General features: G+C 48.2%; 1 protein-coding gene across 2 annotated transcripts in view; it reads left to right on the top strand.

Annotated features, from left to right (window-relative positions):
* LIMS1 (LIM zinc finger domain containing 1) overlaps window positions 1-24,859 on the top strand; it is a 134,695-nt gene that overhangs the window by 57,095 nt on the left and 52,741 nt on the right. The window contains exon 1 of one of the 2 annotated variants that reach the window (XM_058655124.1): window positions 21,201-21,373. The exons of the other annotated variant lie outside the window; for it this stretch is intronic. Coding sequence (XP_058511107.1) covers window positions 21,267-21,373 — 107 coding nt within the window. The 5' untranslated portion in view covers window positions 21,201-21,266. Of the gene's footprint in view, window positions 1-21,200; window positions 21,374-24,859 lie in introns of those variants that run through there. 2 annotated transcript variants of the gene reach the window in all.

Below are 24,859 nucleotides of genomic sequence, written 5' to 3'. Positions count from 1 at the left end.
AAGTTATAGAACCTGTCTGAAAGGTAGGTAGATGGTGTTCTCAGTTGCACAAGTAGTTATACTCAAGAGTAAAATTACATGGAGAAAAATAGGAACCATCTTCGAAAATACCGACTTGAACCAGTGTTGGGGCAGTCATACGTGGTGCGGGCATCAGTCCCAACTGCTCCACTTCCGGTCTGCTTTCCTGCTGATACGCCTGGGAAAGCGGCAAAACATGGCCAAGTGCTTGAACCATGCACCCACACGGGAGACCTGGATGAAGCTCCTGGCTCCTGGCTTCAGCTTGACGCAACCCTGGCTGTTGGGCCTACATGGAGAGTGAACCAAGACATGGAAGATCTCTCTCTCTCTCTCTCTCTCTCTCTCCTCCCGTACCTCCACCCCAAGAACTCTGCCTTTTAAATAAATATTTTTACAATGCTGGTGTAAGATCATTTGCGGCACACATGAGTGGGTCTCAGTTGGGTCGCAGATCCTCTTGGCATTCCAGGAGTGGCATAGGAAAAGGACACATGGAGAAGTAGAGATGTTCAGATATTCATTAGTATCCCCACTGGCAAAAACAAAACAAAAAGCCTTTTTTTCTCGGTATAGACTACTCTGAGACTGTAAGACTTTCATAGAAAAAATGCACAAAAGCACATACATGGGCAGCTTTTCCTGTAACTGCAGGGATTCAAGCTCCAGCTTCCCACCAAAACGTGATTGTAACTGTGATGGCAATTTTTCAGTCACCTTAAAAGCCTTTTCCTGAACAGAACCGTCAACTTCTGGTGTTTGCCCAAACGGCGAGCTCACTGGCGGTCACTAGAGGGCGGTGTTTGCGAACACAGCAGGTGGAGTACTTTGTGACAGGGAGCCAGGGTGCATTCACGCCGCGTGCTTCTGTGTCCCCGAGGCCGGTGGGAGATGGCGAGAGAAGGGAGGGAGGCACTTTCCACTTGAACAACCAGAAGAATGTCGCTCTGCAAATTTATTTCTTTCCCTTTTGCTCTCGTTCATAATATAAACATGCATGCTGTTCTTTTAAAGCCTTCTCCTTCCTATGTTTTACAATGTAATGCAGATACGTTTAGCAACATCTGTATCGTGAATTGTTGCTGCCGGTTGGGGCCAGTATTGTGGCAGACCAGGTTAATCCACCACTTGGGGCGCCAGAATCCCAGATGGGTGCTAGTTCATGTCTTCTCCCTGCTAATGGCCTGGGGAAAGCTGCAAAGGATGGCCCAAGTGTTGGGGTCTTTACTACCCCTGTGGGAAATCCAGCTGAAAGTCCTGGCTCAGTTGTCAGAATTGTAACCATCTGGTGAGTGAACCGGTGGATGGAAGATCTTTCTCTGTCCCTATCTCTCTGTAACTCTGACTTCCAAAGAAGGGGATCCTTTTTAAAAGTTGTTAGTCCCTAGTGTCTTGGGGCATGTTTGCTAGGTGGACTTGACCTAACCTGATATTTTAAGATTCCCCAGCTAGTAAATTGGCCTTTATATCAGTACGTGAGAAACCAAAATAAGTATATCTAATTTTTTTTTCATAACAGACTCAGTACTTCATAAATGAATTTTTTTATCCAGTAAATTGTATTTTTTTATTATTTTTTTAAAAGATGTATTTTATTTTTATTACAAAGTCAGATATACTGAGAGGAGGAGAGATAGACAGGAAGCGGAGCTGCCGGGATTAGAACCAACAGCCATATGGGATCAAGGTGACGACTTTAGCCACTAGGCCACGCTGCCAAGCCCCTATCCAGTAAATTTTAAACTTGAGGGGCATAGAAAAGCTTTCTGCTCAAAATGTCTCCTGATGGGATTCTGATTTTCACGTTGCCAGTCAAAATATTGATTGGGGAGGTGGGAGTTTGGGGGACAGAAATGGGGGTGTTTCCTGCGAGCAGCAGTGTCCGCCTAGGTGGACAGGAGCTGCAGCCTTCCTTCTGGAGGGGCTGTTCCTGTGGCGGGGAGGCCCTGGTCTGCGTGTTCCTCACACTGGTTTCCCATCATTTATGCTGTACAGCACAGTAGGAGCGGCCTCTGTTTTTCCTATTACCATAAACCCATCCCTGGACCTTAAAAATAAAACAGAACAAAAAAACAGAGTATTCCATCCGGAAGTGTGACATCCTATATATATATATATATATATATATATATATATATATATATATATATTTTATGGAGTTAGCATCTTGTAAAGAAAAATCTTGTAACCAGTAAGACCTGAATATAGGTCCCTTTGTAGACCCTTTGTCCAAATGATACCAGCTGTAGAGGAATTGAGGCCGCTTTTGAAAACGCTGTTTAATATTGTCACATATTGATTGCTGCTGCGTTAGGATCCTGTAGCTTAATTTCAAGTTAAATCCATTTCTTCTACAAATAATTAGGTAATAACATTTTACCTATGTCTACAAACAGTCTTACCTGGACCCCCACCCAACTCCCTTTCCTCAAAAGTCGATTTCTTGGCGTGCCAGTTCAAATCCCAGCCGATCCAGTTCCCTGCCAGTGTCCCTCTACTGGCAAAGCAGGAGAGGTTGGCCCATGAGCTTAAGCCATTGCCACCCATTTGGGAGACAGGACTAACTAACTTCCTTCCTTCTTTGCTGGAGCAAGCCTAGAGGGTTGCCTGAGCCTGTCCTCAGAGCTGTCAACACTCCAGTGTCTGAAATTTGGATTCCTGCCAGAGAATAGTGGTCATTTGGACAAAGATTTCATGGGGGAGACAGGAGTTACTTGGTTCTGTTGTTGGCGATTTTGTGTGTTCCTCTTGACTAACTGACGAAGTCAGTTTTTAAAAATTATTTTAATTTTTGATAACTTTTTCCATAGTTGATTAGGGTGATAAGGCTCACGGGCTACAGGGGGCTAAGTGGGATCACCATTTCCACATTCTTTTTTTTTGCCTTTTTGTATCTGGGCGAAGGAGGGAGACAAAGAGAGAAGCCACACCCAGCCTCCCAACTGCCTCTGTACCCTGGGATGGAGGACAGCCACCTGACGTCACCCCGGGGTCCCCGATGTGGGACATGCTCTGAAGGTCCTGCTCAAGAGGTTTTTACAATTCAACAGTTTTGAATTTCTGCTGATTTCACCACTCCAAGCATGGTGAAAGTTCTCTAAGAATCCACTGATTGACATAATCCACCTTAGAGTCTCTGTTTGCCCAGATATTCACTGACAACGTTTGGCTGGCGTAGTTGATCAATTTGTTCTGTCCTCTGTACCTCTGTTGTGGTACCAGGTGTTCTCTGCAGGCTCCAACGTACTGCCATGTCCTCCGTGTGCACAACCAACCCACACCCACTGTGACTTAAGCATGCACCAGTAGGAACAGTCTACCTAGCCTGGCATGTCCCTGATCTAGCTCACAAACAGACCAACAGGTATTATAGCCCTGCCTGGCCTGGTCTGCCCCCGACCCAGTTCTCAGGCTCTCCAGTGGGAGTGGTGGTCCAGCAAGGGAGCCCTCACGGCCCCCTGCTGAGTTCAACCCTTCCCATCCTAGACTCACATGTACAGATTGGGTGCTGTGGCCCAGTCTGGCATGGTCCACCTCAGTGTTTGCCAGTGGGTGCTATAGCTTGGCATGACCCGACCCACCCCCACTTCCAGCTCACGCTGGCGGCCTCCTCTGGGCTGCTCTGCGTCGTAGTTCTTGTGGTCACCTGCAGGGACTGTGTCCCAACAGAGTTTCCCCAGACTCCTTCATTAAAACCTCTCCCAATGCCAGATCCCGCTCCCATTGGTGGGTCCATGGGCCAGCCCTACATAGTCTGCCACCTATCCTAGCAGGAGCAGTGGCCTTTCCTGGCTGCCCTTCAACCCATTCTGGTTTTTACTGTTGAATGTTACAGCCAGCCAAGCCTGGTCCACACCCAGACACAGCTCACACATGGCTCAGCAGGGACAGACCTATCCTCACCCGTCCTATACCTACCCTGGTTCTCACGAGCACCAGTGGGTGCTGGAATCTAGCCCAGTCTGGCGCACCCCACACCCAGTCCACACTTGTGTCAAGGGACACTGAAACCATGTCCAAATCAGATAGCAGTCCCCATCTGGCCTTCGCACTCACCCGTGGGAACCACAGCCCAGCCAGGGCATCCGCTTAGCTCCCCAACCAGGCCTGTTCCCAGCCATAGATGCCACGCGTGCCAATCATTGCTCTGACCCAGCTTGACATAGTCCCTCACCTGTCTTCGCTTTGCCTTTGGATGCTCCAGCCTGACCTGACCCGACCTGCCCCCAGTCCCGACTCATGCTGGCATGTGCTGGAACCCAGCCTTGTTCAGTCTGCTCCCATCCCTGGCTCACACAGGTTGGTAGGTGTGATAGCCTAGCCCAGCATGACCTGAGTTACAGCCTGGTTTCTGCACTTGCCGGTAAAGTAAGGTTTGCTCAGCCTTATCTGGTTCACCCCCTTCCATAACCAACCCACACATTAGACAGCACTTGGAACTCCTTGGCCCAGCTTTCCCAATCCCCAGGCTTGGACCGTGTGCTCGCCAGAAGTAATGACCCGCTAGGGGAGTTTCCCACACCACCCCACTCGTCCCACCCCCAGACCCAGATCTCATGTATGCCAGCGGGTGCTATGCCCCCGCTATGTGGCATAGCCTGCCCCTCCATCTTGGCTTTGTATGAACTGGTGAATGTTACAGCCCAGGCCACCCCACACCCCGTTTTAGGACGTCCGTGCGGGTGCTGCAGCCTGAACACGCCCAGCCTATTCTCGCTCCATGCACCCGTGAGTGATGCCAGGTTCCATGGTCACACCTAGCTCAGCCCTTCACCACTTTCATCTGCTTGGAAGACATTGTGTGTGTGTGTGTGTGTGTGTGTGAGAGAGAGAGAGAGAGAGAGAGAGAGAGAGAGAGAGAGAGAGAGAGAGAGAGACAGAGAGAGAGAGAGAGAGAGATTGTCCATATACTGGTTCACTCCTTAAATGTCCACAATAAGCAAGTTGCCCAGAATTGGAATGTCCATGTGGGAGGCAAGAACCCAAGCACATGGGCCATCACCTGCTGCCTTTTGGGTTTATTGACAAGAGATTGGATCAGAAGTCCGTGAAGGGAACAAGAACATGATGGCATCGTGGGTAAAGCCACTGCCTATCCCGTATGGGTGCTGTTCATGTCCTGGCTGCTTTTCTTCAGTCCAGCTCTCTGATGGAAAAGCAGTGAAAGTTAATCCAAGTGTTTGGGTCCCTGCCAGTCACATGAGAGACCCAGATGGAGTTCCTGGCTCCTGGCCTTGGCCTTTCTGAACCCTGGCTGTTGTGGCCCTCTGGGGAGTAAACCAGCAGACAGGTGCATTCTCCAGTCTCTCCAGGGAACTCTGACTTAGATAAATACATGAATCTTTGGAGGTGGGACAGGACTGGTGCTGTGGCCCTGCTGGAAGTGGATAGAGTGTGTTTTTAACATTGGTTATGAATTCACTGGTGGCTCTTTGGGGTTCACTGTGGTTAATTAAGATTATGTATTCTTGACCTCAGAATTGACACAGCCCCTTTCATCTTTTTTTTTAAGATTTGTTTCTTTTTATTGGAAAGGCGGATATACAGAGAGGAGGAGAGACAGACAGGAAGATCTTCCATCCAATGGTTCACTCCCCAAAGCGGCCGCAACAGCTGGAGCTGAGCCAATCTGAAGCCAGGAGCCAGGAGCTCTTTCCAGGTCTCCCACGCGGGTGCAGGGTCCCAAAGCTTTGGGCCGCCCTCTACTGCTTTCCCAGGCCACAAGCAGGGAGCTGAATGGAAAGCAGGGACGCCGGGATTAAAACTGGCAACCGTATAGGATCCCAGTGCATTCAAGGCGAGGACTTTAGCCACTAGGCTATCGCGCCGGGCCCCCTTCTATCTTTTGAAAATTGTGTGCATGCAATATCTTCAGGAGCCACACGGTGGCAGAAAGGGTGCTTTACAAATGTGGATTTCAAAGCATTTTGTCTCTGTCTTTTTCACTGGAAAGGCAGATCAGATTTACCAAAGGAAGGAGAGACAGAAAGTTCACTCCCCAGATGGACGCAATGGCCAGAGTTGAGCTGATCCAAAGCTGTGTGTGTGTGTGTGTGTGTGTGTGTGTGTGTGAAGGCAGTAAGCAAGCAGAGAGGGAGAGAAGGATGTGAGGGGAGAGATCTTCCATTTGTTGGCTCAGGCATCAAATGTTCCCGGCAGCCAGATCAAGGCTGGGTTCAAGTTGGAAGCCCGTAACTCAATCCTAGTCTCCCATATGGTGGTTGAAACCCAGCCAGGCGAGCCAGCACTTGCTGCCTCCCGGGGTGTGCCGCAGTAGGACTCTGGAACTGACAGGAGAGCTGAGGCTCGAACCCAGGCTCCCCAATGTGGGATGCAGATGCCCTAAATGACGTCTTAGCTGCTTGTGGAATGACTGACCCCCCATTTACGCATTCTTTTTTTTTTTTAAAGATTTATTCATTTTATTACAGCCAGATATACACAGAGGAGGAGAGACAGAGAGGAAGATCTTCCGTCCGATGATTCACTTCCCAAGTGAGCCGCAACGGGCCGGTGCGCGCCGATCCGATGCTGGGAACCTGGAACCTCGTCCGGGTCTCCCACGCGAGTGGGTGCAGGGTCCCAATGCATTGGGCCGTCCTCGACTGCTTTCCCAGGCCACAAGCAGGGAGCTGGATGGGAAGTGGAGCTGCTGGGATTAGAACCGGCGCCCATATGGGATCCCGGGGTGTTCAAGGTGAGGACTTTAGCCGCTAGGCCACGCCGCCGGGCCCCATTTACGCATTCTTAACAGCACACGGAATAGTTCCTTTGGATATTTTATTGAGCATTTAATGTTTGTGTTAATGTGCAAGTTGCATTTTTCACTCACCGTTTTAGGTTTAGTTATGGTGGATTTATATAGCTTAAAGAATTCGTTTTCTTCCTTAGAATAGTATTCCATGGAAGAAGTCAAAGGCTTTAAATATGTTTTGTTATTGGTAGACCTTGAGAGAGGCAGGATGCTAGAGCGACTGTGGCTGTGGCTGAGAGAGGATTGCTTAGCTGGGAGCTGTGAAACCCCGGAATTGGGAAGCCAGATCTCTCGGCTCACGTGAGAACAGTCCATAGGAGGAGTGAAGGCGAACATGGACAGAGCTGTGAAAGAACTGTCCACGTTGAAGCGCTGGCATTCCAACAATCTGATGTCTTGCTGCTGAATGTGAGAAGCGATGCTGCATGGGCAGAACAGTTTCTGCTGCAGATTGGGCTTTCATATTTTTTTTCATTTTTTATTATATTTTTCACAATCTGTACATAGTTGATTAGGGTAGCAAGGTTCAAGGGCTACAGGAAAGTGGGTAAGACTGTTAGTTCCCTATTGTTTCCTTCATGCATCTGAGGTAAAGGGGGATATTGAGGGAGAAGCCTCACCCAGTTTCCCACCCACCCCAGGTCCTGGATGTTTGGCATGCTCTGAGATACTTGCTCAAGTGGTTTTGATAGTTCACCAGTTATGAATCGCTGCCAGTCTCGCCACTCCAAGCACGATGAGGTCGTTGAAGAATCCACTGATTGACATAGTCCATCATAGAGTCTCCCATTTGCCCAGTATTTCGCTGTCAACATGTAGCTGAGATGGTTGATTGACTTGTTCTGTCTTCTGCCTTTTCTTGGTTAGGGTTCTGAGTCCGGCATTTCGATTGGGGAGATCCCCAAAGAAACTTTGTCTGAGGTGTTCCCAGACCAGATTCTTTTTATATATATATGTATATAATTTATTCATTAATTACACTGTATTATGTGACACAGTTTCATAGGTACTGGGATTCTCCCCACCCCTCCCCAGACCCTCCTCCCATGGTGGATTCCTCCACCTTGTTGCATAACCACAGCTCAAGTTCATTTGGGATTCCCTCATTGCAAGCATATACCAGACATAAAGTCCAGCATCCTATTGCCCAGACCAGATTCTTGTATGTACTAGCAAGCACAGGGCCCGGCACAGTCCATCGCACCGATCAGCTGGTGGTTACAATCGCTGGGTTGGTTCTGTTTTCAGCCTCAACTTCCACTGGAACCAATGGGTGTTGCAGTCCAGCCTGGTTCTGCCCAGCACATACTCGGCCCTCACATAAACCAGTGGGAGCTGCAGCCTAGTCAGAGCGACCCACAATAACCCCCACCAGGCCCGCCCCCTACCCTGGTTTGCCAGTATGTGTAGCAGACTAGTCCAGTCTGTACCACACCCCATTCAGCTCTCGTGCATGTCAATGGGTATTAAAGCTTAGTTCCATCTAACCAGCTCAACTATCCAGCCCCCAGGCTTTCCTATTTTTTCTGGAAACTACAGCCAGCTCTGGCTAAGAGGGCCGTGGGTATGCCTCAGTTTGCAGCCAGCACACATGCAAACACTCCAGGCTCAGTATCTAAACTGCATCCATGGGCTTTCGTTTGTATGAAACAATCCTTGATTTACAGGATGAAGAGCTGTGCTGTCCTAGGCATGAATCGGCCCATGGCGGCTGAAGCAGTATGGTACTGTGTGCCACAGAGCGGTTCTGTGGTCTCGGCAGAGCCCCTGTGACATGGCCCTACTGCTCGGGCACAGCTCCCACCGGCACCCGCAGATGCCTGGGCCCGCCCGCACTCCCTGGGAAGCGGAGTATCCCAAAGGCAGGTGGAGAGTGTAACCAAGAGGACAATGTGAATGCCTAGTGGAGGTGTTCATGGCGGCTGCGTACAACCCACGTGGACCCTAGTGGAAGACTTCTCTGAAATCTGGAAGCAATTTCTGTGTGGGGGAGAAACAGTCTCTTTATACAGAATTCAAAAGATGAGAGCAAGGAGAAAAGTGGTTCATTTACTGTTTCCATCCTGCATGTTTACAAATTCTACCCCCAAACGCAAATGTCTTGATCTGGGTGCGCATTCGCGTGATTGACAGTTACAAAGGAGACAGAGGAGACACAGCTGGGCTTCCCCCTCCGCAGGCATCCCTTAGGCCTGGCTTCCACTCCTGGCACGGGACCTGTTACCTGGACAGCAGCTCTGATTCTCCCTCCTGCGGCCCGATCCTCTTTCTTTTTTTTTTTTTTCTTTTAATTATTTATTATTTTACTTCATTAAGTACATTGTATTATGTGACACAGTTACATAGATACTTGGGTTCTCCCCACCCCTCCCCAAACCCTCCCACCATGGTAGATTCCTCCACCTTGTTGCATAACCACAGTTCAAGTTCAGTTGAGATTCCCCCATTGCAAGCGTATACCAAACATAGAGTCCAGCATCTTATTGTCCAGTCAAGTTCAACGGCTTCTTAGGTATACCCTCTCTGGTCTGAAGACAGAGCCAGCAGAGTATCATCCCAGTCAATTGAAAGCTCCAACATACAATCAGCAAAAATTTACATCATTATGGAATTAATTGACATAGTAATCAGTAACCAATATGTTAAAAGTAAATGCGAGTTCCCAGCCACCTTCTGTGACCACCTCACCTACACTTCAATTTTAGTTTATACACAACATATAACATTCATAACATAACATGTTATACATAATATCATATCATCTTAAATTAAGGCAAACATCCGATCCTCTTTCTTCTCACTCCAAAGGCAAGCTGCTATCACCCTGCGTATGCACTGACTGGAAGCTAGAGTCAGAATCCGCCTGGAATTTGGGCCCGGCAGCGTGGCCTAGCGGCTAAAGTCCTCACCTTGAAGGCCCCGGGATCCCATATGGGCGCCGGTTCTAATCCCGGCAGCTCCACTTCCCATCCAGCTCCCTGCTTGTGGCCTGGGAAAGCAGTCGAGGACGGCCCAATGCATTGGGACCCTGCACCCGTGTGGGAGACAGTGGGAGACCCGGACGAGGTTCCAGGTTCCCGGCTTCGGATCGGCGCACATCGGCCCGTTGCAGCTCACTTGGGGAGTGAATCATTGGACGGAAGATCTTCCTCTCTGTCTCTCCTCCTCTGTGTATATCTGGCTGTAATAAAATAAATAAATCTTTAAAAAAAAAAAAAAGAATCTGCCTGGAACTTGAACCCAGGCTCCCCGCCGTGGGATGCAGGCGGCATCTTCATCGCTGTGTGGTCTTTTCACATGACGTGGAACCGTGTAGTGTGTATTCTGTGACCGCTTGCTCTACTCAACAGTGCAAGGGTACTTGTAAAGTCTGTAGAAAATGGAACTGAAGAATAAATTTAATTTGGTACAGAAAAAAATTTAAATCTGTGCATAATTTTTTACATCATAATGCATTTTTTGCAAACTTTGTGAAGACCGCCTTCATATATAGATTTTCAAAATTTATGTCAAAAATAGACTTTTTTTAATTGCATTTTTTCACGACCCATTTGAACTGCCCTTGTATGCTTTAACTATGAGATAAACTTGGTTTCCCGTATAACAGTATTGAGAAGTAATGAGACATTTCCCCTCCCCTATCTACTTGAAAAACCGCGACAAGAGCATGGTAGAAAAGAGACCTTCCATTGACTGTGCACAGCAGCCAGGACCAGGGCAAGCCAGAGCCCAGGGCTCCAGATCAAGCGCTGGCACTGTCTGCTCCTGCTTCCCAAAATGTGGTCGCAGGAAGCTGGGTAAGAAGCCGGGCCTCCAGGATCTGAACTGGCACTTTGATATGGAATGTAGACACGGCCAGGGCAGCTTAATCTGCTGTACCCGATGGTGGGTGGGACCTTGAGTTAGGTAGGCTGCGAGAGCCCCACCCTCGGAGGAGATTAGCTGCGTAGCGAAAGCATTCCTTACAAAGCCACGTCACACACTTGACCTCTTCTGTACTCCGTGCTGGCTGTTCTCACGGGAGCTCCTGCTGTGTGAGGCTGGCACGCCAAGCTTTTGCCAAGCAAGGTTGTCTGATCTGGCTTCCAAAACTGTGAGCTAAATAGTTACAGGGAAGGAGGGAGAGAGAGAGAGGCTCAGGCTCAAGCACTTGGGCTTTCTCAGGCAGTTAGCAAGGAGCTGGTTCACAAGTGGAGTATCCAGGAACAAAGAAACGCCCACTTGGGATGCTAGCCGCACAGGTGGCAGCTTGATCCACTCTGCCGCAACACCCACCCTTAAAGAACCTGGGCGCAGGTCCTTGATCAAAGTCACCCAAAACAAGGATGGGTGCATACTTGTGTTACTGTTTTCAGTTGTTATCAGTCACTATGCAACAGGAAATGATAGTGCCCTGCTTGACATAATTATGTCTTTCTGGAGCCCGGGGCAGTGGACTAGGAAGAGGTTCCTGGCTGCTGTCTCCGGATCGGCACAGCACCGGCCATGGCGGTCACTTGGGGAGTGAATCATCGAACTGAATTTTGTATGAATTAGGGAAAAAGAGAAACTCCGTACAAGGACGATGCTGATCAGTGGAAATGAGGCAGGGAGCTGGTACTGTGGTGTAGCAGGTCAGTCCGCGCTTGTGACGCCAGCAACTCATAGGGACCCAGTTCACATCCCTGCTGCTGCACCTGCTGCTCAGATCGCTGGGAAAAGCAGCGGAAGATAGTTCCTGCCACCCACGATAGCTCCTGGCTTCATCCTGGCACAGTGGGAGTGAACCAGTGGGTGGAAAATCTTTTTTTCTTTTTTCTATTTTTTTTTAAAAAACTGTGTTTAATTTCTAAGAGTAATTGCAATGGTTTTAAAGATTTATTTTTATTGGGCCCGGCGGCGTGGCCTAGCGGCTAAAGTCCTCGCCTTGAAAGCCCCGGGATCCCATATGGGCACCGGTTCTAATCCTGGCAGCTCCACTTCCCATCCAGCTCCCTGCTTGTGGCCTGGGAAAGCAGTCGAGGACGGCCCAAAGCTTTGGGACCCTGCACCCGCGTGGGAGACCCGGAAGAGGTTCCAGGTTCCCAGCATCGGATTGGCGCATACCGGCCCGTTGCGGCTCACTTGGGGGTGAAACATCAGATGGAAGATCTTCCTTTCTGTCTCTCCTCCTCTCTGTATATCCGGCTTTCCAATAATAATAAAATCTTAAAAAAAAAAAAAAAAGATTTATTTTTATTGCAAAGTGAGAAAGAGAGGAAGATCTTCCCTCCACTAAATCACTTCCCAAGTGACTGCAACGTCCTAGCTGATCCGATCTGAAGCCAGGAGCCTGGAGTCTCTTCCTGGTCTCCCACGCGGGTGCAGGGTCTCAAGGCTTTGGGCCATCCTGGACTGCTTTCCCAGGCCATAAGCAGGGAGCTGGATGGGAAGTGGAGCTGCCGGGATTAGAACCAGTGCACATATGGTATCCCAGCACATACAAGGCAAGGACTTAAGCCACTAGGCTACCAGGCTGGGCCCAGAAAATCTTTTTTTTCTTGCTGTGAAATAAGTCTTGTTTTAAAAACGAAAAGAGGCAAGATTTTTGATTTAGTGTTGTTGCATTTTAGACGCAGAACTTGGTAAATATTTTGACGCACAGGTGGACGTGGGGATGAGGTGATGATTAACGCGCTGACCGCAGGAGTGAACCGTGCACGGTGGTGACACAGGAAGTGTGTGCTGCTTCGGGCACACCTCTTGAATTCCAGGACATGGAACAGAACATTTGTTCTTCCTGGTCCCCAGAAGGGCAGAATTACCAGTTTGCCACAGGACTGAATCACACTATCTATTTTCCTCTTGCACACAAACAAAACACTTCACCTATTTTTTACAAAATGATTTTTTTTCTTAGTTATGCAAAAGGCAAACAGAAAGACAATGGAAGGTCACCCATTGTTTGGTTCAATCCCTCGATGCCCACAACAGCTCGAATCGGGCCAGGCTAAAGCCTCCCCCTGGGCCTCACATGTGGCTGGCAGGCACCAGAATGCCTCCAACAGTGCACCCTGCCAGGAAGCTGGACTTGGGAACAGAGCCCGGACTTGAACCCAGTATGACGTGTGAGTGTATCGAGTGGCATCTTAAACTATAAATCCAATCACCCATCCACCCCCCCTATTTGTTTATTTAGACTTCATTTATTGGTTAAATATTTGTTTAGTTAGTTGAAAAGGTTATAGCGAGAGAGAAAGAAAGACGTTACCCTCTGATTCGGTGCCCCGATGGCTGCAAGTGCCAAGGCTGGGCGGGGCCAAATCCAGGAGCCAGGAGCTTCTGCCAGGTCTACCGCATGCATGCAGGGCTCCGAGCACTGGCTCCCTGTTCTGATGCCTCGCAGGCACATGGGCCGCGGGATGGATCTGCAGTTGAACAGCCCACATGGGGGGCTGCCGTCGCAGGAGGGGGCTTTACCCTGTGCTACATCATGACAAAAGTCTGCCTGAACATCACTGCTCCCACCTGAAATCCCAGGCCTGAATGCAACAGGACTGCAACGTGTGTGTGTGTTTCAGCTGTTCAACAAGCACTTCCCCAAATGCTACTAGGCCTGTGACTATGGAGGCAGGAACAGAGGAAGAAGACACTCAGCTGCCTTTGGGCTGGTGCTCATCAACAGCGCGTCAAGTCATCAGCGCGAAGACTTGCGTATAAGAAATACACATTGTGGGCCCGGCGGCGTGGCCTAGCGGCTAAAGTCCTTGCCTTGAAAGCCCCGGGATCCCATATGGGCGCCGGTTCTAATCCCGGCAGCTCCACTTCCCATCCAGCTCCCTGCTTGTGGCCTGGGAAAGCAGTCGAGGACGGCCCAATGCATTGGGACCCTGCACCCACGTGGGAGACCCGGAAGAGGTTCCAGGTTCCCGGCTTTGGATCGGGGCGCATCGGCCCGTTGCGGCTCACTTGGGGAGTGAAACATCGGACGGAAGATCTTCCTCTCTGTCTCTCCTCCTCTCTATATCTGACTTTGTAATAAAAATTTTAAAAATCTAAAAAAAAGAAAAAAGAAAAAAGAAATACACATTGAATGTTACTTGTCACTACTTGCAAGTGGCTGGATACCAACAACTGTGTAAGCGGTGGACAATACAATATTACTACATCAGCTCATATAAATGAATATATGTTTTTTGTTTGTTTTTTTAAGATTTATTTATTTTTATTACAAAGTCAGATATACAGAGAGGAGAGACAGAGGAAGAGCTTACCCTCCGAGGATTCACTCCCCAAGTGAGCGCAATGGCCGGTGGTGTGCTGATCCGAAGCCAGGAACCTGGAACCTCCTCCAGGTCTCCCACACGGGTGCAGGGTCCCCAAAGCTTTGGGCCGTCCTTGACTGCTTTCCCAGGCCACAAGCAGAGAGCTGGATGGGAAGTGGAGCTGCCGGGGATTAGAACCGGCGCCCATATGGGATCCCGGGGTGTTCAAGGCGAGGACTTTAGCTGCTAGGCTACGCCGCCGGGCCCGAAAGAATATATGTTTTTAAAATGTATGCTCTCTAGGAATATTCAGTCACAGAGTTGTCAAAACTGTAAGGGCAAGGAGCTGGCATGGTGGCATAGCAGGTTGAATAAAATCATGGCTATGCTAACAACTGAAATGAGTGTCAATCAAAAAATGTACTCTAGGGCCTGGCACAGTGGCAGGCTAAACCTCTACCTGTGGTGCCAGCATCCCATATGGGCACTAGTTTGAGTCCCAGCTGCTCCACTTTCAGTCTAGTTCCTTGAGAAAGCAACGGAGAACAGCCTAAGGCCTGGGGCCCCTGCACTCATGTGAGAGGCCCAGAAGAAGGTTCTGGCTCCCGGCTTTGGACAGGCCCAGGTCTGGCCATTCAGGCAGTACGTGGATAGAAGATCTGCCTCTGTGTCTCCCTTAATTTCTAACTCTGACTTTCAAGTCAAATGAACACATGTTAAAAAGAAAAAAAAAAGTGTCTACAACTGCTGAATGCTTTTTCAACTCATGAGAATAAAGTTGGGGTGGAGGGACTGGCATCGCTGTTGCCTGTGACATCCGCATGAGCACTGGATCGAGTCCCAGCTGCTCCACTGCCTGTCCAGCTCCCTGCTAAGGGCCTGGGAAATGCAGCAGAGATGGGCTAAGCATTTGGGCCCCTGCCAAAAGTGTGTGCGAGCCGGATGAAGCTCTGGGTTACTGGCTTCAGCCCAGCCTTGGCCGCTGTGGCCATCGGGGTAGCAAAGCAGCAGGACACGCCATCTCTCCCTCTCTAGATAAAGAAAGAAACAAATCAATAAGTAAAATATTTTTACCACTTGAAAAGTAAAGCATATTTGGGAAAATCATTCCCTCCCTCCCTCTCTCTGTGAGGCAGACCTTCAAATAAATAAATCTTCCAGTGTGTGTGTGTGTGTGTGTGTGTGTGTATGTATAAAATAAGTGTACAATCTGAATCTTGGGAGAAAGTATTGAAATCACTTAATTTAGCTTCCTATGTATTTACTAGGCAACCCCGACAAATGTTCCAAACTAGAACTGTCAGTACCCTTTGGTACCCTTTCATCAGCCTCCCGTGGGCTCTCCCCGGGCCCCTTAAAAGACATGGGATTGGACGTGTTACTTGAAATTTCACTCTCAATTCTTTGGACAGTGCTAGGCCAACTTTCCGTATTGTGTCATTGGGCGCTGGTGGCTGCTGGGAGGGAAACTGCTACAGATTTCTCATTCAGGATTGCCGTCGGTTTTGCGTAGCCTTTGGTAAGAGCTGAGCCTGTCCACTTGGATGTGTCAGCATTACCGGAAGGTTGATGAAGGAAGCAGATCACAGAAGCGTAGAAAAGTTATGCTGCTTGTGAGCCGACTGTCTTAGCTGTTTTTTCCCCCACTCTGAGCAGTGGTTTTTGTTTGTTTTGTTTCCATAAGGTTGATGCTACTTCCTCCTATTCTTGGCCCTAGTTGATTTTTTTTTTTTTCATCTGACATGAGAGAAAATGAACCTTCTATTTCCTGGTTTAATTCCCAGATGGCCACAGTAGTGGGGACTGTTCCAGGTTGAAGTAGGAACCAGGGATTCAGTCTTAGTCTTCCCCGTGGGTCACAGGGACCCAGAAACTGGAGTATTAGCAGGAGCTGGATCAGAAGGAGGCCCAGGGGCCCGGCACCATAGCCTAGTGGATAAATCCTCACCTTGCATCTGCCAGGATCCCCTATGGGCAATGGCTTGTGTCCTGGATGCTCCACTTCCCTTCCAGCTCCCTGCTTGTGGCCAGGAAAAGCAGTGGAGGATGGTCCAAAGCCTTAGGACCCTGCACCTGCGGGGGAGACCCAGAAGAAACTCCTGGCTCCTGGCTTCAGATTGACGCAACTCTGGCCATTGAATCCACTTGGGGTGCATAGGACAGAAGATCTTTCTGTCTCTCCTCTCTCTGTAAATCTGCCTTCCCAATAAAAACAGATAAATCTTAAAAAAAAAAAAAATAGGAAGAAACCAGGCTAGGACTTAAAGTAGACACTCCGATACAGTGTGCAGAAACTTAATCTTGCCCATTTTCCAATTCTGGTTTATTTGAGCTTGAATTTAAGTGGTACCTTGATCAGACTGTTACACAACAGCTGTGTAATTCCAGATTCTTCCTTCACATTCACAGCCCAGGGAGGCCCCGTTGAAGACGACAGCGTGGCCAGAAGGATGTTCTTGCTTTTTCAAAGTTTGGTTTTTTTCCTGTAAATAATTATTCATAAGATAAAACTTAAACTACAAAAGAATTTGTTCTTATCAAGATTAAAGCGAGTTGCAAAACCTGACATTCCTCTGTTATTATATATCATACCAGGAAGCATGTTCCAGAGAGGGCTTGTTTCTTTTCCTGTACCTGAAGGGTTACTTGCTACAAGGCTACAGGATGCTGTAAAACCGACTATGGCAAAGTTGAATAAAGATGTAGGCTCTTCTTCTCCCAAATGGAAAGCTTTTAATCCTTGTGAAAGGTACTGTTCGGCTCTACCAATATGCAATCTTCAGGGTTATTACAAACTCAATAATCTCACCAAGAAAATTAATTTTCCCCAACTGTGGAACGGATGTGTGCATGTTGTACAAAACCATTTTCAAAAGTCTAGGCTGTCAAAAATCAGTTGCTTACATAAGGAGAATTTGTTTATCTAACACATGGGAATGTCAACTGTGTCCCTCCCCTCGGACACTGATAGGTTAGATATCCTTGAATTGCTACCCTTTCACAAGCTGGTACCCAAGGGCAGAGATGGGTCAGAGCTAGGGTGTCAGGGGACCTTCGAGAGCACATGGGAAGGCCTGGAGAGAGAGAGAGAGAGAGAGAGAGAGAGAGAGAGAGAGAATTTGGGGTGCTGGCAGTTCTAGAAGACTTTGTGGAAAAGATAATCATGCTGATTGTTAGTGGCAGCATGGCCAGGGGCTGGTTCTGCCAGAGGCCCTCCCAGAGCCTTTAGGCTGTGTGTTGCAGAGGCAGGCGGAGGAAGGACACTTTGTCTTAGGAACTGCGGGTGTCCTGTGCGTGGGCGTGGGGAGCTGGTTCAGCTGGCGCCAGATGGCAAAGTTTGTTCCCCCCGCTGTGTATGGATTACAGACAGGGGCAGTTAGTGATCTGCTTACACCCTGAAGGAGACAGCAAGACCGGTGGCAGAAAGATGTGTCAGGATGCCGAGAGAAGAGCAAGCAAAAGGGGCTTTTCTGAAGCAGTATGTGGTTCCGTGCAGGGCTCAAAGTAAGTGCATAAGAAATGAACATGAAATTTTGGAATCCTGTGCTGGGGCCCTGGAGATCTTCAGAAGAGGAGGTCGGTGTGAGTGGAGGGGTGCAGAGCTGTGTCTCGTGGGCTCACTCACAGGCTAGCTCTCCGCATTTTTACAGGAGGCCCACGTACTGAGTGAGCAGTTAGACAAGGAGCCAGAGGGCTCTGTGCATTCCAGTGTGCAGCATAAACCTGGAGCAGAGGTCAGTGGCAGCTGTGCCCATGACACTCAGAACAGACTGCTGTTGATGCCACCCGGGAGAGTTCAGATCGGAAGAAAACGCGGCAGGTTGAGGAAAAGGACTGGGAGTGGAGGGAAGGCTTTGAGCAGGTGCACAGATGCTGGAACCCCTAGGGGTGTTAGGAAATCTTAAGCTCCTCATCACTGAATGTGTCAAGGAGGTAGTCTCCCGGTGTACCTGTGTAAGGCTACTGCCTTTGGGGACAATCGGAGCAGGGATTCTACTTACTTGCTAAGTTCATAGATGTTTAAGAATGCTTAAATGCAAATTCTCCTTAGAAACTCAAGGTAAGGTCAGATATCCAGGCTTTCCTCAGCATTGTCAAAAGCATGTTAAGGAAGTAGTTTGGGACCCTGTGCAATGGCTCAATTGGCTAATCGCCCCCTCCCCCCCCATGCAAGCGCTGGGATCCCATTTGGGCACCGGTTCAAATCCCAGCTGTTCCACTTTCCGTCCAGCTCCCTGTTTGTGGCCTGGAAAACAGTCAAGGATGGTCCAAAGCCTCGGGACCCTATATCCATTTGGAAGATCCAGAAGAAACCTCTGGCTCCTGGCTTTGGGTTGGCTTAGCTCCAGCCGTTGTGACCACTTGGGGAGTGAACCAGCAGGTGGAAGATCTTTGTCTCTCCTTCTCTCCATAATCAACCTTCCCAATAAAAAATATAAATATATTTTTAATTATTTGAAAGGTACTCAGTTTGAATAGGCCCAGTGTCAAGATTCAGCCAGAATTAATTGCTAACACCATTTCTGTTGGGAGAGCGTGTTGGAAGAAATGAAGGCTGGACCAGAAGCCTCCCCTGGGGCTGTCAGTTTCTGCGGTGTGCACTGGGTGTGTCCTTGCCCCTGGAGCTGGTTTCGGGGGACACTGGTGTGTGCGGGGGAGCTGCTCCATTATGTATTTTATGACATTTGTGTTCTCCTTGCGTAAAATGTGCGGATGCCTGTTGGTGCCTGCTTATTTCCCCTAGTTCTCATTCTAAAGATGTCACCTCTTAGTATACCTAGGGTTGCAGGGACAGCATGCTGTACTCTCTCTGTCTTCACCAATGAAGGGATTGAAAGAGCCTTCCCCCAGAGACCCAGAACCTGGTTATCCCCCCGCCAAAAGAGTGATGTCAGTGTCGTATGAACCTAAGCCCTTTTGTGCTGCCATTGCTACATACCAACCTGGACATCTCACAAGGCAAGGGCTAAGAATTGTTTGAGCTTGCTTGTTGCAGGGCTTGGGGACTGTTTTCTCTTCCTCTCTTCACATCCTTTTCGCCGTGGAGTCATGAGATGTGGGACTCCGCCCACACGGTAGCCGTTTCCTGTCTGGTTAACCTTTGGTAGTCAGCGTGCTGTTTGTCTTCATCAGCACACTGCATCCATTTGTTAAGGCTTTTTTTTTTTTATACATGAAACTACTCATTACATTTTCCCACAGAAATAGGTCAGACTTCATGTTGGGTTCTGTGTGTGCAGAGAATATACAACTATATTTTACTCTTCAGACATCAACATGCCTTAGAGTGGGGAAAAAAATGTGGTTGTTTCTCCCCCACCCCCCTTTTTTTTTCACCTAATTTGGCCAAAAATTAAAGAATTGATATTCTAGAAGTCCCCATTCTACATGTTTCTGTTACAGTAAACCCTAAAGTTTCCACATTGTCGGGGAATCCTAAGGTCTTGTGTAAAAGACTTTGAAACCTTCTACACTCTGTCTTTTTAAAATACATACAGTGTTCAGGAGATATGAAATGATCAACCAGGGGAAATTTTCTACTGCTGTGTTCCCAGTCCGTCAGAGGCTGGGAGTGGTAACAGTGTTGTGTGTCTCTTTCCAGAGAACAAAGGAAATAAGCATCTGTCATTTGATTTTTAAAAGTAGGGTTTAACAGGCATCGTGGCATAGTGTGTTAAGCTGCCGCTTGAGACACAATAGAGACGCAAGATCATCTAGTGTCCAGTTTGAGTTCCACCTGCTGCTTTTCCAATCCAGCTCTCTGCTAATGCTTCTGAAGACAGCAGATGATGCCTGGACCAGGCCTAAACCTTAGGTCACCTGCTGCTACTGCTTTCCCGGGTACATTAGCAGGGAGCTGGCTTGGAAGTAGAACAGCCAGGACTCAAACATAAACTCTGCTACGGGCTACTGGCATTACAGGCAGTGACTTCACTGGAAAAAATAGACAATGTTTTCATGACTTCTTAAATCCAACACACTATCCTACCGTTTTCCCTGCCTCTTCAGACATGTTTATTTTGATAGCCATTATAAAGCAATCTGTTTCTCCTTTGGGCCACAGAAGTCGGGTCAGATGGTGGCCCTGAGAAGATGGTACTGTGTCTTGAGGGAATGAGCAAGCCAGAGCTGCCCCTTTCCTGTGGATTATCTTCGGGTTTCTCATTTCAGTACAGGTACTCTCAGAGAAGGGAGTATGGTAACTTAGTGTAAGAAAGTGTCAGACCTAGTTGTGCTGCTGCTGTTGGGGGGGTTCTGGAAGTCAGGAGGGCAAGAGGAAAAGGACCAATGGTTGAAGCACAAGTTCTTATTAGTGCCAGGAATCGAGCTGACAGCCCAGACTGCCAGGATCGAGCCTGTGTTGTGATAGGGCTATGTGCATTGCACCGAGGACAGACCGGTGCCTGCCGCTGCGCGGGCGTTTGGGGCTGACGGACCAGGGACTGGCCCTGTCTGCCACGCCATTGCCACTTTCTGCACTTCCTTCCCGGTGTGACATCTAAGATAAACACACAGGTAACTACAGACCTGTGCAGCTTGAATGGCAGGGGTCTGTCCCAAATACACAGTTACAGAGAGTCATTTCATGGATGTTGACACAAGAAGCATCTTCCTTTACTAAGTTACACTTAAGGAGAGAGGGCGGTGGACCAGACACCCCTTCCCTTCCACAAAGGATTTGTGGTACAGTGATGAGAGGAAAGAATCGGACTACTTCCCATTAGGTTTTCTTTTTCTTTCTTTCTTTCTTTCTTTTTTTTTTTTTAAGGAAAATGTCCCAAAGAACTTGACGATGACAAGGCACTTTAAACTGACAGCCGCCCGTGTAACGTTAATGGATTTCTTGGCAAATAAAACAGGATAGGACCCTTCTTTAGTCATGATTTCATTGGAGCTTTTTAGCTCAATTCTGATTCAGAACCATACTGTCAATATTTTTCAAGGAATCCTTGTGACAATTCCTAATACTTCAGCTTTGCTTATTAGTAAGCGCGTGAGTTAGCCGCCTTCTCAGTGGCAGGTTCCCCCACCCCCACCCCCCCAAAGTGCAAGGCCCAGAGATAAGACAAGTCATGCCTTGCTGAGGAGGGTGTGTGCCTGCCAGAAACAGGAAGCTGTGCTCCGGCAGCCTGTCCTGCCCTGCCCCGCGTGGAGGGCTCTAACTGCGAGTCAGGTGTGCCGGTCCCTCCCCGGGAGCCCGCGGCAGCCACACTGCCCCGCAGACGTGCGCTCAAGGACCGGGAGTTGGTGTGTGTGTGGAGAGAGGCATGACCGCCTTCCAACTTAAAGAGCTTTCGCAGTCGGGGCTCTACAGGAGAAGGCGGGATCGTCCTGAGAGTTGGAGAATCAATGGGTTCCCGGGGGAAGCGCTAAGGTGAGTGTGAAGGCAGGCTTGGCTAAAGGTCAGACGCCTGGCAGATGGCGTGGGGTTTGCGACTCAGTGGATACAGCCATGGGAAGGAGCCGCTCAAGCTGTCATTACGGACTCAACACAGTCCCAGGGTTGTACACGACTAGAGCTGTGCAAAATTAGAACTCTTTTCCACTCGGGCACAAGTCTTTTAGTTTAGCTTTTCTGCAAAAGTGGAATGTTGATATACATGTAAAAATTAGACCACCACCAGAGTAACATTTTAAACTGGAAGCAGTTTTTTTTTTTTTTTTTTTTTCTTTTCCTGGTAACAGTAGTTTGATTTGGCTTATTAGAGCATTCTTGGGTGAGGAATGTTTCTGAGTGTTGGTAGCTAGTTGCTTCGGGTGGGGGCTGGGAGGTGTTCTGGATTCTTTGTTATTGAAAAAGTGTAACAAAGGAATGCTGTAACCTTAGGAAGGAAGGGCAGCAAAAATCTGGAAACCATTTTAACCAGAAAAGCTGCAGTTCGGGCTCCCAAAGTTCATTTGCCCAAGACAACACAATCTTCCTTAGGGAATTTCTTTCGGATTTGGGGTTCTGAGAAGTGCCTGCATCTCGTAGCTTCTACGTGGACCATGAAGGCTGTGGCCTTTCTGCTCCTGAGATGAAATGTGTTCCTGTGTGGGGCTGACGGCCTGCAGGACTGACTTCCTTTCTTCTTTATTTCATTTGCTCTGCAGTATTTCTGAGTCTTGATTTCAGTGTTAGCCTGACTGCCTTTTCTCAGAACATTCGATCTGTGTGCTGCTGTTGGCTCTCTCGTCTATAAACTCATCCTTGAGAAGTTAAGTTTTGTGTTTAAATTTGTTTTTGTTCTGTGTTTAAATTTGACAGAGAAAACTTGGCAAGTTTTTAAAAACGTATTTAAATGTGTATCTGTCTTATATTCAGCTGTACTACAGGAAGTATACATTGCGAGAGAAAACTAATTTGAAAAGTCCATTCACCAGTTTGTGCAAAGGGGAGTAAGCTTTATTGATGGTTATTGATACTGAGGTTATTGACATCTATTTTCAACTATTTTCGAGAGTTTTGACCATCCTTAATGTAGTTACTTCAAAATGATTGTGTGTCTCAACAGAATTTTTAAAACTTTGGAGTTTGAATTGTTACAAAGTTCAAATGGCCTGTAATATATTGCTAACCAGATAGAACCCTGGAAGCAAGCTACAATTGACATTTATTTGCAGACTACATCTACATTAAATACAAGGATAAAGCTATGAAAAACAATTTTAATTTCAGAGTTGGGATTCTAGGAAATTCCCTTTTCCAAAAATTTGAGAACCCGGCGTGGTAGCCTAGTGGCTAAAGTCCTCACCTTGCTTGCTCCAGGATCCCATGTGGGCGCCGGATCTAATGCCCGTGGCCCCACTTCCATCCAGCTCCCTGCTTGTGGCCTGGAAAAGCAGTCGAGATGGTCCAAAGCCTTGGGACCCTGCACCCATGTAGGAGACCTGGAAAAAATTCCTGGCCTCTGGCTTCTGGCTTCGGATCGGCACAGCTCCAGCCGTTGTGCCCAGTTGGGGAGTGAACCAGCAGACGGAAGATCTTCCTCTCTGTCTCCTCTCCTCTCTGTATATCTGACTTTCCAATAAAAATAAAAATAAATAAATAAATAAATCTTTAACAAAAAAGCAAACTTGAAAGGCCAGCGTGGTGGCCTAGTGGGTGAAGATGCCATCCGCGATGCCAGCACACCCCGTACATGCTGGCTTGTGCCTGGGTTGCTCCGCTGTGAACACAGCTCCTGTTGGTGGCTTCGGAAAAGCAGCGATAGGTAATGCCAATGTTTGGGTGCCTGTGAGAGCCCCAGAGAGGAACTTCCTGGCTCCCGCCTGACCCGGCTCTGGCCGTCGTGGGATCTGGGGAGTAAAACCAGATGAAAAGATTTGCTCTGTGCAACTCAAGTAAATAAATAAATCTGAAACAGAATGGTATCTGTAAAACAGAATGGTAAAACAGCACTCCTGTATGTATTTGGAGACATTTGTTTGTTTCCCCAAGAATATAAATTTAAAGAGGGAGAGTAGTTCTTAAATATTGCTCCAGTGCCCAGTCTAATGATAAAAGACATTTGTCTCTTCTACTTTTATTAACAAGGTTTCTGATGCCCTTTTTCTTTTTTCCTTAAAAGTTTTTTTTTTTTAAGATTTGTTTATTTTTATTGCGAAGTCAGATAGACAGAGAGCAGGAGAGACAGGGAAGATCATTCGTCCAATGATTCACTCCCCAAGTGGCCACAATAGCCAGAGCTGAGCCAATTCGAAAGCAGGAGCCAGGAGCTTCTTCCAGATCTCCCACGCAGGATGGGGAAGTGGGCCACTGGGATTAGAACCGTCACATACAAGGCAAGGATTTTAGCCACTAGGCTACCACTCTGAGCCCCCAATATTTTTTTCTTTTTATTATTTTTTTAAAAGATTTATTTCATTTTTGGGCCATCTTCTTCAGCTTTCCCAGGCCACAAGCAGGGAGCTGGATGGGAAGTGGGGCAGCCAGGACGCGAACCAGCACCCGTATGGAATCTCAGCACGCGCAAGGCGAGGATTGGCAAATTGAACCTTACACAGGGCCCCAATGATCTCTCCACATGGGAAAGTTACCTGAAGTCTACATTCTGCTGTCCATAGCTTTATTTTGTGCTTGTCCTTGCCTAGATGGTTTTGTACTATAAAACAAGAAGTGTTCAGCTGTTTGGACCTTTACAGAAAACCTTGGCTGACCCTGCTCTAGTGCTAAGATAAAGAACCCAGGGATGTTCTCCTATCATTCCTTAGATACATTTACTCTCCCCCTCCCTGCTTCCCAGATGAGTTAAGCCTGCCAGGATAAAATCCGCGATGTGGCAACATCTGAAATGAATGTGAATCAAAGATTGTACTCTGGGGCCTGCCGGCCATGGTGGTGTAGCAAGCTAATCCTTTGCTTGCAGTGCCAGCATGCCATAGGGGTGCCTACTCAGCTGCACATCCGATCCAGCTCCCTGGTAGTGGTCTGGGAAAGCAGCGGTAGATGGCTCAAGTCCTTTGGCTCCTGCTCCCATGTGGGAGACCAGGAACAGGCTCCTGGCTCCTGCTTTGGACCTGCCCAGCTCTGACCATTGCAGGCATTTGGGGAGTCGACCAGTGGAAGGAAGATCATGATCTCCTTCTCTCTGTAAATTTGCTTTCCCAATAGGAAATAAATAATTCTTTTTAAAAAAATTATGTGTTACTGGCAAACCAGGGTAGGGGGCGGGCCTGGTGGGGGTTATTGTGGGTCGCCCCGACTAGGCTGCAGCTCCCACTGGTTGATGTGAGGGCCGAACCAGACTGGACTGCAACACCCATTGGTTCCAGTGCAACTCGGGACTGAAAACAGAACCAACCCAGCAATTGAAACCACCAGCTGATCGGGGTGATGGACTGTGCCAGGCCCTGTGCTTGCTAGAACATACAAGAAACT

Source organism: Ochotona princeps, chromosome 26, assembly GCF_030435755.1.
Source record: "Ochotona princeps isolate mOchPri1 chromosome 26, mOchPri1.hap1, whole genome shotgun sequence".
Taxonomy (NCBI): Eukaryota; Metazoa; Chordata; class Mammalia; order Lagomorpha; family Ochotonidae; genus Ochotona; species Ochotona princeps.
This window is presented reverse-complemented; position numbering and strand designations above follow the sequence as displayed.